The sequence below is a fragment of the Centropristis striata genome, chromosome 2 (assembly GCF_030273125.1).
Source record: "Centropristis striata isolate RG_2023a ecotype Rhode Island chromosome 2, C.striata_1.0, whole genome shotgun sequence".
Lineage (NCBI taxonomy): Eukaryota > Metazoa > Chordata > Actinopteri > Perciformes > Serranidae > Centropristis > Centropristis striata.
In genome coordinates, this window is record NC_081518.1 from 20,027,021 (window position 1) to 20,041,369 (window position 14,349).

The 14,349-nt window shown below is 39.0% G+C and overlaps 1 protein-coding gene across 2 annotated transcripts in view; it reads right to left on the bottom strand.

The window, feature by feature from the left end:
- Positions 1 to 1,054: 1,054 nt before the first annotated feature.
- The window catches only part of efl1 (elongation factor like GTPase 1), a 138,389-nt gene continuing 125,094 nt past the window's right edge, over positions 1,055 to 14,349 (bottom strand). For both annotated transcript variants that reach the window (XM_059357055.1, XM_059357049.1), the window contains exons 22-23: positions 11,766 to 11,950; positions 1,055 to 1,598 (exon numbers count right to left, since the gene is read on the bottom strand). In XM_059357055.1, coding sequence (XP_059213038.1) covers positions 1,410 to 1,598; positions 11,766 to 11,950 — 374 coding nt within the window. In that variant the 3' untranslated portion in view covers positions 1,055 to 1,409. The remainder of the gene's footprint in view (positions 1,599 to 11,765; positions 11,951 to 14,349) is intronic.

Sequence of the window (14,349 nt, forward strand, 5' to 3'; positions counted from 1 at the left end):
TAGGAAGATGATAACTGTCTTGTGGTTGAAACCACTCCCTCCTACTATATCCCAGTGGCAGGAGAGAGTGAAAAAAGGTTTATGTGATGGAGAAGATAATGGCTCACCTTCATCTTAAGATGGACATTTTCACAACAAGATGGGACCCTGTGAGCAAATACTTCAATCTACCAATGTGAAACATTGTCAAACTCTGCTACCTCACAACTGTCTAAATGTATTTGTGATTTAGAAGAATGTCAGAAACAGACCAGTGAGCCTGAGTTGTTTGCCAAACTGATTTGTTTGACTGTTCAGTCTATACATTTCATGAATAACTTTGTAGTTGTTTTTTTTGTAAAAGTCTGATGTAAACTAAAATATGTGTAAATACATATGAACACCAATAAACACTTGGTTAAGAAAACCTCACTTTTAGACGTTTTTACCCTAAACATAGGTCAGTGGTTTTGAAGCTTAAATTCACAGAAACTGCAGCCTTTTTTACAACCGCAAACCTGTATGTATAATGATGTGTGTGCTGCTCATTTTGCAAAATGCTCATTTGTCTTGTTATGGCTGGTAGTGACAAACAGTCTACTCTGTTGTTTAGGTTGGAGATCTTGTTGCCCAAGACTGATGTGTGTTACTGGTGCAGTATGAGTGCATGTTGACTTTTCATCTGTGTCACTTCTGCGTGCCAGCAGGGCCAGACTATAATTTTCTGACCTGAGAGTGATTCACAGATAGAATTTGGCAGATGAGTAGCAGTAGCACCGTCCCCACAGAACTCAGAGGAAGTGTCAATGTTCTGCAGGTATCTTGTTTATTGAGCTCAGTTTATCAAGCACCTGTGGCATAGTCAAGTCTTTATGTAAAAATATCATGAATTTTATCTTATTAAACGATTAACTTAACTTTATAGTCATTATCTATGATTTTTTTATAAGGAGAAACCTGAATAATGTATAAAAAAATTGATGTTTTTGTAATTGAATGCTATAAAATGTATCATAATGTACCTTGATGATGGTGATTAAAGCCTTGTGATACAACAGTAAATATGTAAAGCAATGATTAATAATGTCCAGATGCAAATTCCAACACATTTATTCAGTATTTATTGCCCATGCTGTTTCTGATCAGATTTCCTAAAAAAAAAAAACAGACTTTATGATAAATATTTGTGTCATTATGGATGTATCATTCACATCAATTAATCAAGACTTACAATTACTTGTTTTGTAAAATATATTCTGTTGCACAAGAAAATATGTAAGCAGTGATTATTGACTGCAGAATGTAAAGCAAGACTGTAACTTGAGTTTGTAGTTTATAAGTGCAGTTTGATTGGTGGAAGAGCCAGTCCATGGTGTAGATTACGGCTCCCTGCAGGAGCTGCTGCTGGGAGTTCTTCACTCTTCTCTTCTCTACTTGTTCTTGCTGAGTGTTCTTTGCTTCTCTGCATGCTCTACTATCTTCTCCTCCACGTAGAGGCCTTTGCGGCGGCGGACATCATTCATGTATTTGAGGGCCTGGTTTGCAGAGTCGGCTTTCTCCCCGAAGTGTAGGTATTCTTCCTCTGTGGTGGGAACCCAGTACGGGTCACTGCTGATCACCTAGGGCACACGGAGCACAGAGATGGAAAAATGTGACGTTAAGTGATAGTATAAGACAACATTCCATATACGTGTATGTCACAAAAATATCTGTGGGAGTGGCTTTTCCCAGAAGTTGTTAGACTTTGTTTAGTCCTAAACCTTTTATTACTGCTATTTTTAATCCTTGTGCATATACACTACAGGCCAAAAGTTAGGAAGCAAGATCAAATTTGTACAAAAAAAGATCATAGTGTCATTGCTATACTTTGCAACAAAATAAAGGTGATTATTATATAAAGAGTCACTTATTAGAACACATTTTACTATAATTATCAGGTCTTTGGGTTTTTATTGCTTAGACTTTGTGTTTCCTTCTTTCCTTAATGTATAAATCTGGACTCTTGTTTCTTTACTCAGCTGCTTCGGTTTGAGCCATTTCTGTGGTAGTTTGTCAGAGATATGAACACAGTTGAGATTTATTGGGATTATGTATCCAAACTCTCAAAAGCCAAAGAGCTAAAGTGAATAATGCAAACTGTGACTCTCTTGTCAAAACTAAGCCTTTCTTTTCTTTTGGTAACATTTATTCAGCAATGGTCTGCTAACATCAATGTATACCTAAAAGTCAATTGAGGAAAAGGGTTCACATCCAAAACTCCAAAGAATCCAGACTGGTTTTTGAGAAAGCGATTGTGAACAGAACATGTAAATTGCTTCCAAACTTTTGGCCTGTAGTGTATGTTTAAGTAAGGCTGCCAGCAAATTAACACAATAATTTAAACGCACACGTTGTCTGAAATATAAAATAATCCACCTTCAAAAACAGTAGGTAAAGCTAGTCAGTGGGAGTGTCTGGATTTTACATGTTATTATAAATGAGCTCTCAAAGTGAGGATCGTTCATGCTAATTAATTTTGAAAAAGCAATGGCCAATGGGGAAACTCCCAACCAAGGTTATAATAGTTTTGGATTTTTCATTAGTTTTTAGAGTGTGTTTGCTAGTTTTAATTAGTTTTTAATTTTTGGAAAATGCTTAGTTTTAGTTTAGTTTTTATTATTTTTAGTTTGTTTGTAATATTATGATGTATTTGTTGGGTGCCAGATTAAAAAAAGGTCACAATAAATGTTTCCTTTATTTCCTTTGTCTGATCCATCTCAGCCCCAATAAGTTTATTAAGTCATAAAACCAGATAGATGAAATAGATTTCATATCAACCAAAAAGGTTTACGTATGAAAAAACCACAAACCACAAAATACAGTTTCAGCTAGTTATCGATTTTTTTTTAAACTCTCGTTTTTATTTTTATTTCAATTAACGAAAATGTTTTTTCAACTCTAATTTTCGTTATTTCATTAGTTTTCGTTAACTATAATAACCTTGCACCCAACTGATCCATTGTATAACTTCATCACTTACTCAGTAAGTAACAGACAGACTTTATGTTCCCCTGATTATCCCACAAGCACCACTATGAGGTTGGCTTTTATTTAAACGTCTTGTCAATTACTGGATGGATTGCCATGATTTTGATGATCATATGACCTTTTATCCAGAGCCATTAGATGGACAACATTTCCACTTCCAAATATCTACATCCACTTGATAGATTGGTACTAAAGTTAAAAAATGCTCCTGACTTTGGTGATCCTCTGAGTTTTTCTGTAGTGGCCACCATGAGTCCCCATCTATGGTTTTAAGTAATGTCTCGACAACAAGTAGGCCCCGTTTACACCAGGACGCTTGCAGATAAAAAAGACAAAATATTTAATGGGAAGAGCCTTTCGTTTAGACGGTGACGGCATTTTCAAAATCTGAAACCAGCCTCCAGAGTGTAAAACTGTAATCCGCTCTGCCGTAGCGTGTCCTTCTACACTGCCAAGACGCAAAACTCTGCTCACGTCACGTACGCGTTTACGTCACATACATGCTCCAGTACAGGGAAATAAACAAACATGTCGGATTATTTCCATGCGTGCTCTGGCAGCTCTAATAAACTTACAGGAGTACAGGATATGTACAGATAGTATTAGTGAACAGAGAAGGATCTGTAATTACCTCGATCACATTTTGGATGCACCAATTGGTGGGAGGAGCCAGACGGCTTTGGACGAGACCTGGGAGATCTAGTGGATGGTGGAGAACTTTGTGGAAGGAGTAGCTGATGAAAATGCGTGGCGTGAAAACTTCCACATGCCCAAAGATGCTCTTATCGCTTTAAGTGATGCCGCCTGACATGCATACCCAATCACATTCACACACTTTTGCATCACCGTATGCAGCAGATTTCCTCCTGAAAACGCTTGTCTAAACGCGGAATAAAAAGTGAAGACAGGACGCCACTTTTGCGTCTTCTGTTCAGACCGTCATCATGAAAACGTAGCCTAAATCGCTAGAATTAGGATGTTGCAGAGATGCTAATTGGTTTTGTTGATACTTTCAAGCCACCTGCACCTGCCTATCTGTCTAACCCTAACCCTGGAAGCTGTGCCTGTTTGCAAAAAAGCTTTTTCATGCTTACCTCTGCAACAAAGCCCTGAACTTTTGAATAAAAAGTGAAGACACTTTTGTGTCTTCTGTTCAGACCGTCATCATGTAAACATAGCCTTAGATGCTAAAGATCATGACTCCTTCTGTCACTAAACTGGATCAACTGAACAAAGTACGGATTTCACAAAACACATTATGCACACACAGCTTGGCACTTGGTCCCAAAGGACATCAACAGAGTATTGGTGTGTGTGTGTGTGTGTGTGTGTGTGTGTGTGCATGGGTGAAGTCCAGACAAACACTCAATGTTGCAAACCGATGCATGACACACACGCACACACAGAAACAAAAACTAACAACAATTACAGTTGCAGCACCTGGCTCTGGTTACACTGGGACAGATGGCAGGGAGCAAGCCCCAACAACAGGCAGATCACAGGAGACAACTCACACCAACCACACACACACGTGAGCAGCATATGCTGGGGAACAATGGGATCCATGGAGGGGGGGGGGGGGGGGGGATCTTTCAACGGTCGAGTGCTTGACAGACTGGCTGACTGAATTAATATTGGTCCATGGCCAGCACCATCAAGGGATTTTTGCTGCTAAAATAGTGTGGACGAGTAAGAAAAGTATGCAACGGTCAGTTTCAAAAAGAAGCTTGGAGCATGCATTAACTCAAGTTATTAGGGGCAGGTTCTGAATCAATTCATAGATTGAAAAACATTTTTTTAAATCTGTGCCAAGGAGGTTAGCTTTTAGCTTTTGATTTGTTTGTGTGTCAAGAAAATTACAGAAAAACTAATGGGTCAGTTTTCATGAGACTTGGTGGAAGCACCAAGGAAGAACCAAGGTTAAAATCGTTTAGGATTTTTCAGTAGTTTTTGTTTTAATTTCGTTGTGATTGTTTGTTTTCAAATTCAGTTAGTTTTAATTTGTTTTGAGAGTGAGTTTGCTAGTTTTAATTTTTTTGGAAATGCTTAGTTTTAGTTTAGTTTTTATTAGTTTTACTGTTAGTTTTAGTTTTTTGTAATGGGGTATTTGTTGGGTGCGAGATTCAATAAGGTCACAATAAATGTTGCCGTTATTTCCTTTTATTATCCTCAGCCCCAATAAGTTTATTAAGTCATTAAACCAGATAGATGAAATAGATTTCATATCAACCAAAAAGGTTTACGTATGAAAAAAGATGACAAAAACAGAGGACATTTTCACTATAATTTTAGTTAGTTTTGTAACCACAAAATACAGGTTCGTTTTTATTTTTATTTCAGTTAAAGAAAATGTTTTTTCAATTCTAGTTTTCGTTATTTCGTTAGTTTTCGTTAACTATAATAACCTTGGGAATAAGCCCCTACATATTGGAGCAGATCTGACTCATGAGATGGATACAGAAATTATTTTTTCACTTTTGTTAAGATCTCGACATAGGCCATTAAGCCTTGGTGGAGGTTTGTGCTTTCTCAGATAGAGTTCAGATATTATGTTCCTAGAAATGAACAGGAATTAACCCTACTGACCTGGATAAACTGCTGTTTTGACTTATCCTGCAACGTACAGGCCTGTTTCTTTCCTTTTTAAGGGGAGTGTCCCAGTGGCAAGACACTGACTGGTTTTTAAAACAAATCTACAGCTGTATGATGATTTAAAAAATGTTTAACAGACGAGCCTGACTGATACAGAAGTTTTATATTTTTTTTTATATAACACATAACTTCAGCTAAAATGTACACTGATACGGATATGTCTATATGCAGGAGGCTGGATTCAGGCCAAAATATAAGCCATGAGGATTTATGAGAAGGCCTCCAAAATCCAGTGATAATTAGTACACACAAGCATTTCTACATGCACATAGACACTCAGTAGTTGTACTGTCAGACAGATGCTTTGGCTGATCAATACAAGACTTATTCACACCACTCTCCAGTCTGGGTCTGAACAAAAGCTCCATTCGAATGGAAATCTAATGTAAACGTCCCCACAGGAGCCACTAACCCTCCAGTTACACAACAATACAACGCTCAAAATCTGCTTTCTCTGCCTCTTTGCTCATTCATATGTTAATCCAATATCCTGGCCATATCAAATCGCTGTCAGGAAGAATGTTGACATCAGCACTAAGCAGCAGGCGAGTCCTGTAGCTGAGAGGGCTGGGTGACCGTGGGGGGTTCAGGGCCAACTCTTTGTGAGGAAGCTTCTGCACGTAAATGAAATCAGACAGACAACTTTTAATGAGGCAAAAACAAAGGATGGAAAACAATGTGCTGGCTTGGGTGGGGGTCTGTGTGTGTGTGTGTGTGTGTGTGTGTGTGTGTGTGTGTGCGTGCGTGTGTGTGTGTGTGTATGTACTGAAATGAAATGCAAGGTGCTGCAAGATGGCAGGGGGAAAATGATGACAGGGTCATGGTACACATGCAAAGGGCCTATAGGTGCTCTACAGGCTCTATAGGGCTGTTTCCACTATCGGGCAATACCCGGAATGAGGCGGGTCTCACTCGCCGAAGCGCCCCTAATTTGAATACGAGCAGTCTGGAGCGGACTTTTGTCTGAACTTTTTCATCCCTGTAGAAGAGCAGGGTCTTTTTTCTTACCTGAAAACAGCCTGGTTACTGATTGGATAGATCGCTAAGCAGGATGTGAAGTAGTACTCTACACGACAACAACACACGCCATTTGTAAAAGCCGGCAAAGCAGTGTTCCCAACTTAGCCACTTTGGTGTAAACTTAGGGACTTTTCAGACCCCCTTAGCAACTATTTTTCAAGAAAGCGACTGGAGACAAATCCAGCGACTCCTTTTTACTCTTCTTAAGGAGCCGCTAACAAGCCGGAGGCCGGCTTGATAAGAAGAGCTACAGTTAGCTCTGTATCAGTACACTGTGTATGTGCTGCTGCTGCAGGAGGTGTTCACTTAGTGATCTCTGTTTGTTAACAACAAGCACCAGACACTCTGTGCACAGTTAGCGATGCCGTTAATTCACAATCACTATGTTTATGATCAGCGGAGACTGCTTTCAGCTGCTGACGTTGTGCACAGTTAGCAACGGTGAAAACCATACGTCACCTCCAGAGTCTCTAAATCCCTCTGGGGGCTAACTTGTAGTGGAGACACGCAGAGTGAGCGGACTTTTGAGAGGGTGTGGCCTGAGACTTCCTGGTGGACACTTTTCCTCCTAGTCAAAACACGGCTATTCACACCAAATCAGGCGTTGCAGCGAAAACGCCAGTTTTCCCATTCATTTGCATTACGATGAACAACATGACTTCACACCAATGGACTACTCCCACACATTCGCACAACCCTGCAGTGATCACTGCAAAGCCCCTTTCAGACTGTGTTTCAACAAAGTGCTGCTAAAGTGCCGTAACAAGCTCTTCCATCATCTTGCCTTAGGACATTCAGGCTACGTTTAAATGATGATGGTCTGAACAGAAGACGCAAAAGTGCCGTTGCGTCTTCACTTTTTATTCGGTGTTTAGACGATCGGGAGGAAATCTGCTGCATAAGGTGACGCAAAAGTGTGTGGAATTTATTGGGTATGCATGCCAGGCGGCATCACTTAAAGCGTCTTTGGGCATTTGGAAGTTTTCACACCACACATTTTCATCAGCTACTCCTTCCACAAAGTTCTCCACCATCCACTAGATCTCCCAGGTCTCGTCCAATGCCGTCTGGCTCACCTCCCACCAATTGGTGCATCCTAAATGTGATAGAGGTAATTCCAGATCCTTCTCTGTTCACTAATACTATCTGTACATATCCTGTACATTTGGTGGAAAGACTCCTGTAAGTTTATTAGAGCTGCCAGAGCAGCTTGAAGGTCCCACGCATGGAAATAATCCCACATGTTTGTTTATTTCCCTGTACTGGAGCATGTATGTGGCGTAAACGCGTACGTGACGTGAGCAGATCTGAGCAGAGTTTTGTGTCTTAGCAGTGTAGACGGACACGCTACGGTGGAGCGGATTACAGTTTTACACTCTGGAGGGTGGTTTCAGATTTTTGCCTTTTTAAGCCCCCAAAACGGCGTCACCAAAAGGCACTTCTGATAAAATATTTTGTCGTTTTTACCGGCAAGCGTCCTCGTGTAAACAGGGCCTTGGGTTGATTCTACAACGGCGTAATATTGGCGTCCATTCACACTGCAATCCCACATTGTAGAATAAAGTGGGAGGAGACAGTAGTGGCATGTACCAGAGCATCGGAAGGAAGTTTACAATAGGCAATGGCAGTTGCAAGTGCACTTGCTACCTGTCTTGCTTTTTCTCTTTGTAGAGACTCTACAGACTCAAACAAAGTTTTTCTACATTTTGCTGAAGATGATTGGATTGCTGTTGGCGGGCTGAGGCCTGAATATCTCTGCTTGAAATGGCAGTCTGAAAGGGGCTAGAGAGGAGCTGGAGCACTGGAAGAGAACAGAAGAACCCAAGACGGCCAGCTGTGCCAACCCTGAAACCCTGTTGCTTTAAAGCGACAGTGTTAACTACTGCACCACCTTGCTGTCCCTCAGTCAGTGAATTTACACTAATAATATAATGCTCAGAGTAAATATTTAAAGCTTTGCCTTTTTCTGCTTTTGGTGCAAATACTTTTGGTCATGAGCCTTAATCGATTTACCTTACTCACATTAAGACTGATATTGGAATAGGTGCAACTCAGAGCTGAATTAATGCTGATCTTTGCATGTGAACAGCCGCTTGGGTATTTTCAGTGCTCTGATACATGAGACACAAACTTAACTCACACAGTGAGATATAGTCCTCATCAAATCAACTCTGCTTCTACCTGTGTACCAAATAAAAAATCTACTGATCTTGGCTTGATTGTGCAACCTTATATTTAGAATTATAATTAGGGCCGGGACTCGATTAAAATTTTTTATCTAATTAATTAGAGGCTTTGTAATTAATTAATCAAAATTAATCGCATTTTAATCGCATATAAATATTTGACCTGAGAACAGTGAGAAGTAATTTTTTTTCACACGGATTTTTAGTATACCATTGAATAATGACTGAATACATAAGCTTAGGCAACAAAAATATTGTTCATTTTTTTTTCAAGTCCAACAGACCAGTGCAATTTTGGCCATTAAGTGTAGCAATAGCTTTATGACAGGGGTCTCAAACTCAAATTACCTGGGGCCAGCTGGAGACAGTATCAAAATGACCAAAAAAAGACGCAAAATGACTAAAAAAAAGACAAAATTTCAGAAAAAAAACCTAAATTATTTTAAAAAGAAACAAAATAACCAAAAAAAGACAGAATTACCAAAAAAGACACAAAATTATTTAAAAAAGACACAAAATGACATATATATATAGATATATATTCAGAAATATAGTACAATTCAGGTAGCGTATAGGTAGGTTAACCTTCTGTAAACTATAATACTTTGTTTTTTTAAGTAAAACACAATACTTTCAAGTACATTCAGAACATTGGAAACCATGACTATTATTATTACTTATCGATGCTTCCATCCGTTGGTTTTTTGTAACAAAATGTCCCATCATCCATGGGGCCAACCAAAGCGATCTCATCAGCTTCTTCCTTCATGTTCACTGTGGTTTGTTGTTGTCTGAACTTATGAACGCTAGTTGGTGCTCCAGTATAATCGGTCCGCCTGAAACTCATCCAGTGAGAAACGTTCCGCGTTGCAAAAATAAGTGTGATTAAAATGCATCAATTTTTTAACGCATTCATTTTTGTGAAATTAATTAATCTTTATTAACGCGTTAAAGTACCGGCCCTACTTATAATATGCCACTTTTACTTCCAAAAAAATAATAACTATTGTTAGTTATTATTTTTATCCTCATATAATGTCAGTATTTACTGATGTAGTATTGTTATGATGTTATTTTTCATTTTGTTGTATACTCTACACAGTGGTGAGCACTTGCGCCTCACAGGCAGAGGGTTGCAGTCCTGATGATCATTTGCATCTCTTTTTTTACAGACAACTTGACCCATTACCCAGCTGACACTGTCCATATGGCCCGGAGAACGTTGAAACCTGCGTGTGTGTGTGCTGCGGCTCAAGCAGCCAAGCGGCAGGTATAACGGTTTAACGCACATGTTGTCTATCCCAACTCCCCTGAGGAAACCATCTCATTAACCATATGGCCTCAGCTCATCCCAGCTCCAGTTGAGTGTGTGTGTGTGTGTGTGTGTGTGTGTGTGTCTAAAATAAAATAAAAATGAAACATTTTTGACATTTATCAAAAATAGCAAAAAGGACATATCTCCTCGAAATGGACTTTTACAGCCTTAAGATTTCCTGCATATAGTTTGTTATGGCAGGTTGACAGTTATCAGCGGTGGTAAGACACTGTTTCTGTGTACCAAGTTTGCTGAAAATGGGTTGGCAAAAAAGCCCTGAAGAAAAAGTAACCATGGCTTCCAAAGGTGATGGTAAAGTTCCCATCACAAGGTTCTTATTTTATCCATCTGTAATAGGTGTGCAAATTAAAAGTAGGCACATATACATGGTGGGAAAGACAACACAAAACAAACATAAAGTTCATGTTAGACCACTGAAGTAGAAAAAATGCTGACACAGAAAGTCAAGTATTGGAGCTGCTCTCATAAAATCTTTCCAGGAATTTGATTGTTACAAGACATGGACACATTTCCATCTGGTAAGTCTATCTGGATGAGGAAACACCTGTTAATGTGTTTAATAAGGTGTAGAACACATTGCTGTTAGAATGCCATATGAATGTTGTCTGTACAGCGTGACCACATTCTTGAGAAAAGAATCGATCCACTCTTTTGAAAGGCTGCCCTTTCCTGCTACGCCTGTCAAAAAGCCTTTCTCTGCAAAAATAACTAGAGCTCAGACAGAAGGGACAGGGACTTCTACTGTCTGCAATGATTATGTGAGCCATAATGGCAGGAGTGCTATCCAGCTTCTTCACGAGAGAGATAAACTGTTTAATAGTTAAAGTAGCCTACTCATGCCTTGAGCTGTCTGTCACATGACCCTTACCTTGCACATTCTGGAGTGTCTGGGGGCTATCCTTTTGTCAATCCAAAATGTGCTATGTTATGGAACACAAAGTTGTCTTTTATACTATTTTCCTTTTCGTGAAGTGGACATCCCATTTACCCATTTAGAGGTCTATCATTTATTCACATAAAAGAATCTGAAAAGGGTCTTTGTTTGGACTGTCAATACAGAAACTATGCAAGACATAGTCACAGATATGTAGCAGTTCAGTTATAAATGCTTATGAGTTGAAATGAAATGAAACCACTGATATAATCAGATAATGTATCCAGGTGCTGACCAGAGATGTAATACCAAGTGCAAATGTAATGCAATTAAATTTATATAGCTTTAAAAAACAACTTAAAAGTCGTTATCTAAATATCAACTTTAATTGATGCAGCTGTATTTTTGTGTTGTTTTGTTTTGTATTTGTTTTGTGATGTCATCCATGTTTTATGTGAAATGTAATTACGTATTGTCTGTGTGTTCTTTTTGTTTCATGTTACGTATTCATATAATGTATGTCATGTCATTCTGTGTATTTCTACATTGTATTTGTCACATAAAATATGATGATAGATCCCAGAAAGTATAGCTGCTGCTTTGCAAAAGCTAATGGGGATCTAAATAAAAACAAACAAACAAATGTGCAGCTGTCATATGTCATATACTAGTATATGTATATATTATTCACCTCCCAGTGGCTAAAGAACAGCTGTGGACTGGCCAATCCGCTGGTCCTCTTGCGGATCTCGTCGGCGAAACCGAAGCTCTCAGCCACAGGCAGAACGGCCTTGATGATGAACATGTCTGTCCCTTCCTTCATCTCTTCTTGAAGAACACGACCCTCTCGCTTCCCCAGTACTCCATATACTCGGCCTGGTAAAACAAGAGAAACGTGGTCAGGACACACACAATATACACAGTAGAGGGGAGGGAATTTTAACAAACTGAAGACTAAGGTTAAATCTAGAGTCGGACCAATACCGGATATTTGAGAAGATTCTATAAAATATTCGAATAACTTAAACAAATAAACCTGATCCCTTAGATTTGCGAACAAGAAGATTTCTGCTCAGTATGTATCATGCTCTTGGTGGACAAACTATGTAATGGTGACATTGTTGCTAGAAGACCACAAACCTAATTTGGAATTATTTTGTCAATTATAGACACACATATATATATCCTGATACGGATCCACAACAGCTATATCCTGGCTGATTAATTGGCGTAACTTTAGTGCAAACTGTACTTGTGCAGCTTTGCTGTAGGTTCCTGTTTTCACTGTTTTTTTAAAGCCTTGTGGGAGCTTTAGTTAACGTATACTAACAAAATAATCAAATTTTTAGCATTAGTTTAATGATGAGCTGCTCTGTATTGATTGTCTAGTGCAGCAGTAGATACTCTGGTAGCTTGGAATATTGAGAGAAAGTTTCAGGAACAAATTTCATCCTTTTAGAAAGTCTGAACAATAAGTGGCCTCTATTAGAAAACCATTACACAGTGCAAAAAAGCAGACTTGTATTTTTTGGCCTAAAACAGGGATCTAAGTTGGTAAAACTTGGAAATATAAATTACTGACATTTAGGGCAATAATGTAAGTTAGCACAACAAAGTAGGCCAGTTGTATGCTCAAAAACAAGTTTGTGAATTGTTGTTACTTATATCTTTAAGTTGGGGTTCAAAACAAGGGACAATAGTTCTGCTAACTCTTATTTCTTTGTTGTGAAATTCGGTCATTAGCGAAAGCTGGCGGCTAACTGATGCTAGCGGCACTGCTTGTTACAGCTACAAGAGTAGCCATTAGCGTAGCAATGCTATCAATAACTCAAAATTGTGGTCAAAACATTAGCCGCGTTACAATCGTGCCAGAGAAATTCAGAGTTGAGCAAACTCAAAAACAAAACTTAAAATATTTAGTTTAATTGTCCAACTTAAAATTTTATCGAAGTTTGTTGCCTTGAAATTTTGAGTTCACCCAACTTTTCTTTTTTTGCAGTGCAGAAAATATCAGTGAAAGCTAGTTTAGAGACTTCAGGTGTCATACAGGATCCAGTTTAAGATACTCACTTTGACCTACAGAGCACTGTACAATCTGGCTCCGGCATATGTAACTGAACTACTTCACCCATATCCCTCTGCTCCCCCTCAGATCAAACACCTTAAATTTACTGTCTGTCCCACCATCCGCCTTAAGACTCGAGGTGATGGAGCCTTTGAATCAAGAGCTCCCAAACTCTGGAACGCTCTGCCTGCACCCTTACGGTATCTGTGGGTTCTTTTAAATGTCAACTTAAGACATATCTGTTTAGACAGGCGTTTAGTTGACTGTATGTACCTGGTCAACTAGACGTCCAGGCTTTAACTATGTTTTCTTATTGTGTTTTTCTGGGTTTGTCTGTATGTTGTTTTATACCCTTGTAAAGCACTTTGTGGTTTTCTTTTCCTGTGAAAAGTGCTTCATAAATTAAATTTACTTATTTATTTGCTTACTCATAAGTCCACTATAGAGCCAAAAAACTCAACACAAATAAGTCTAATTTAAAAAAAAACAAGTGGTCTGAGTTAGCCAAATAAAGTAGGTATTTAAGCCTTCAAATGGGAAACTTAGACTAACTTTGGAAGACAACCATTAGTTTGTTTTTATATATTTATATATATATATATATATATATATAATTTATATTAGTTAGCCGGTCGCATTAGCCGGTCACATTAGCTGGTCACACGTTGGCCGGTCACGTTAGCCGGTCTAACATTAGCCAGTCACGTTAGCCGGTCACGTTAGCCGGTCTAACGTTAGCCAGTCACGTTAGCCGGTCACGTTAGCCGGTCACACATTAGCTGGTCATGTTAGCCAGTCACATTAGTCAGTCACAAAGTGTCGAACTGAGGTCAACAGATAGGGCACTATATTAACCTGCTGAAACGACGCATATCGCCACCCAGTGTTGAGGAGGAGGACACATTCCCGTCAGTTATTCAGTTTTCTAAGTTTTAAACTGGGCAGAAGTCTGATTAGACGCCAAAATACATTTTTAAGCATAGCTGGATTAAACTGTGCATGTAAATGCACTGACTGAAGTCACACTAGATAGAGATTTCTTCAGGGCCATGTGAGAATTTAAAGACGGACTTGAAAGATGTGACGCTCTCGTAAACGATCATATAACAAAGACAGATCACAGAGGTGGACAGGGTGGACATTGGACACAGTTCTATACATACTATATGGAGTGTCTGCGTGTTGTCTCATGGGTATGAGCAGATGACAA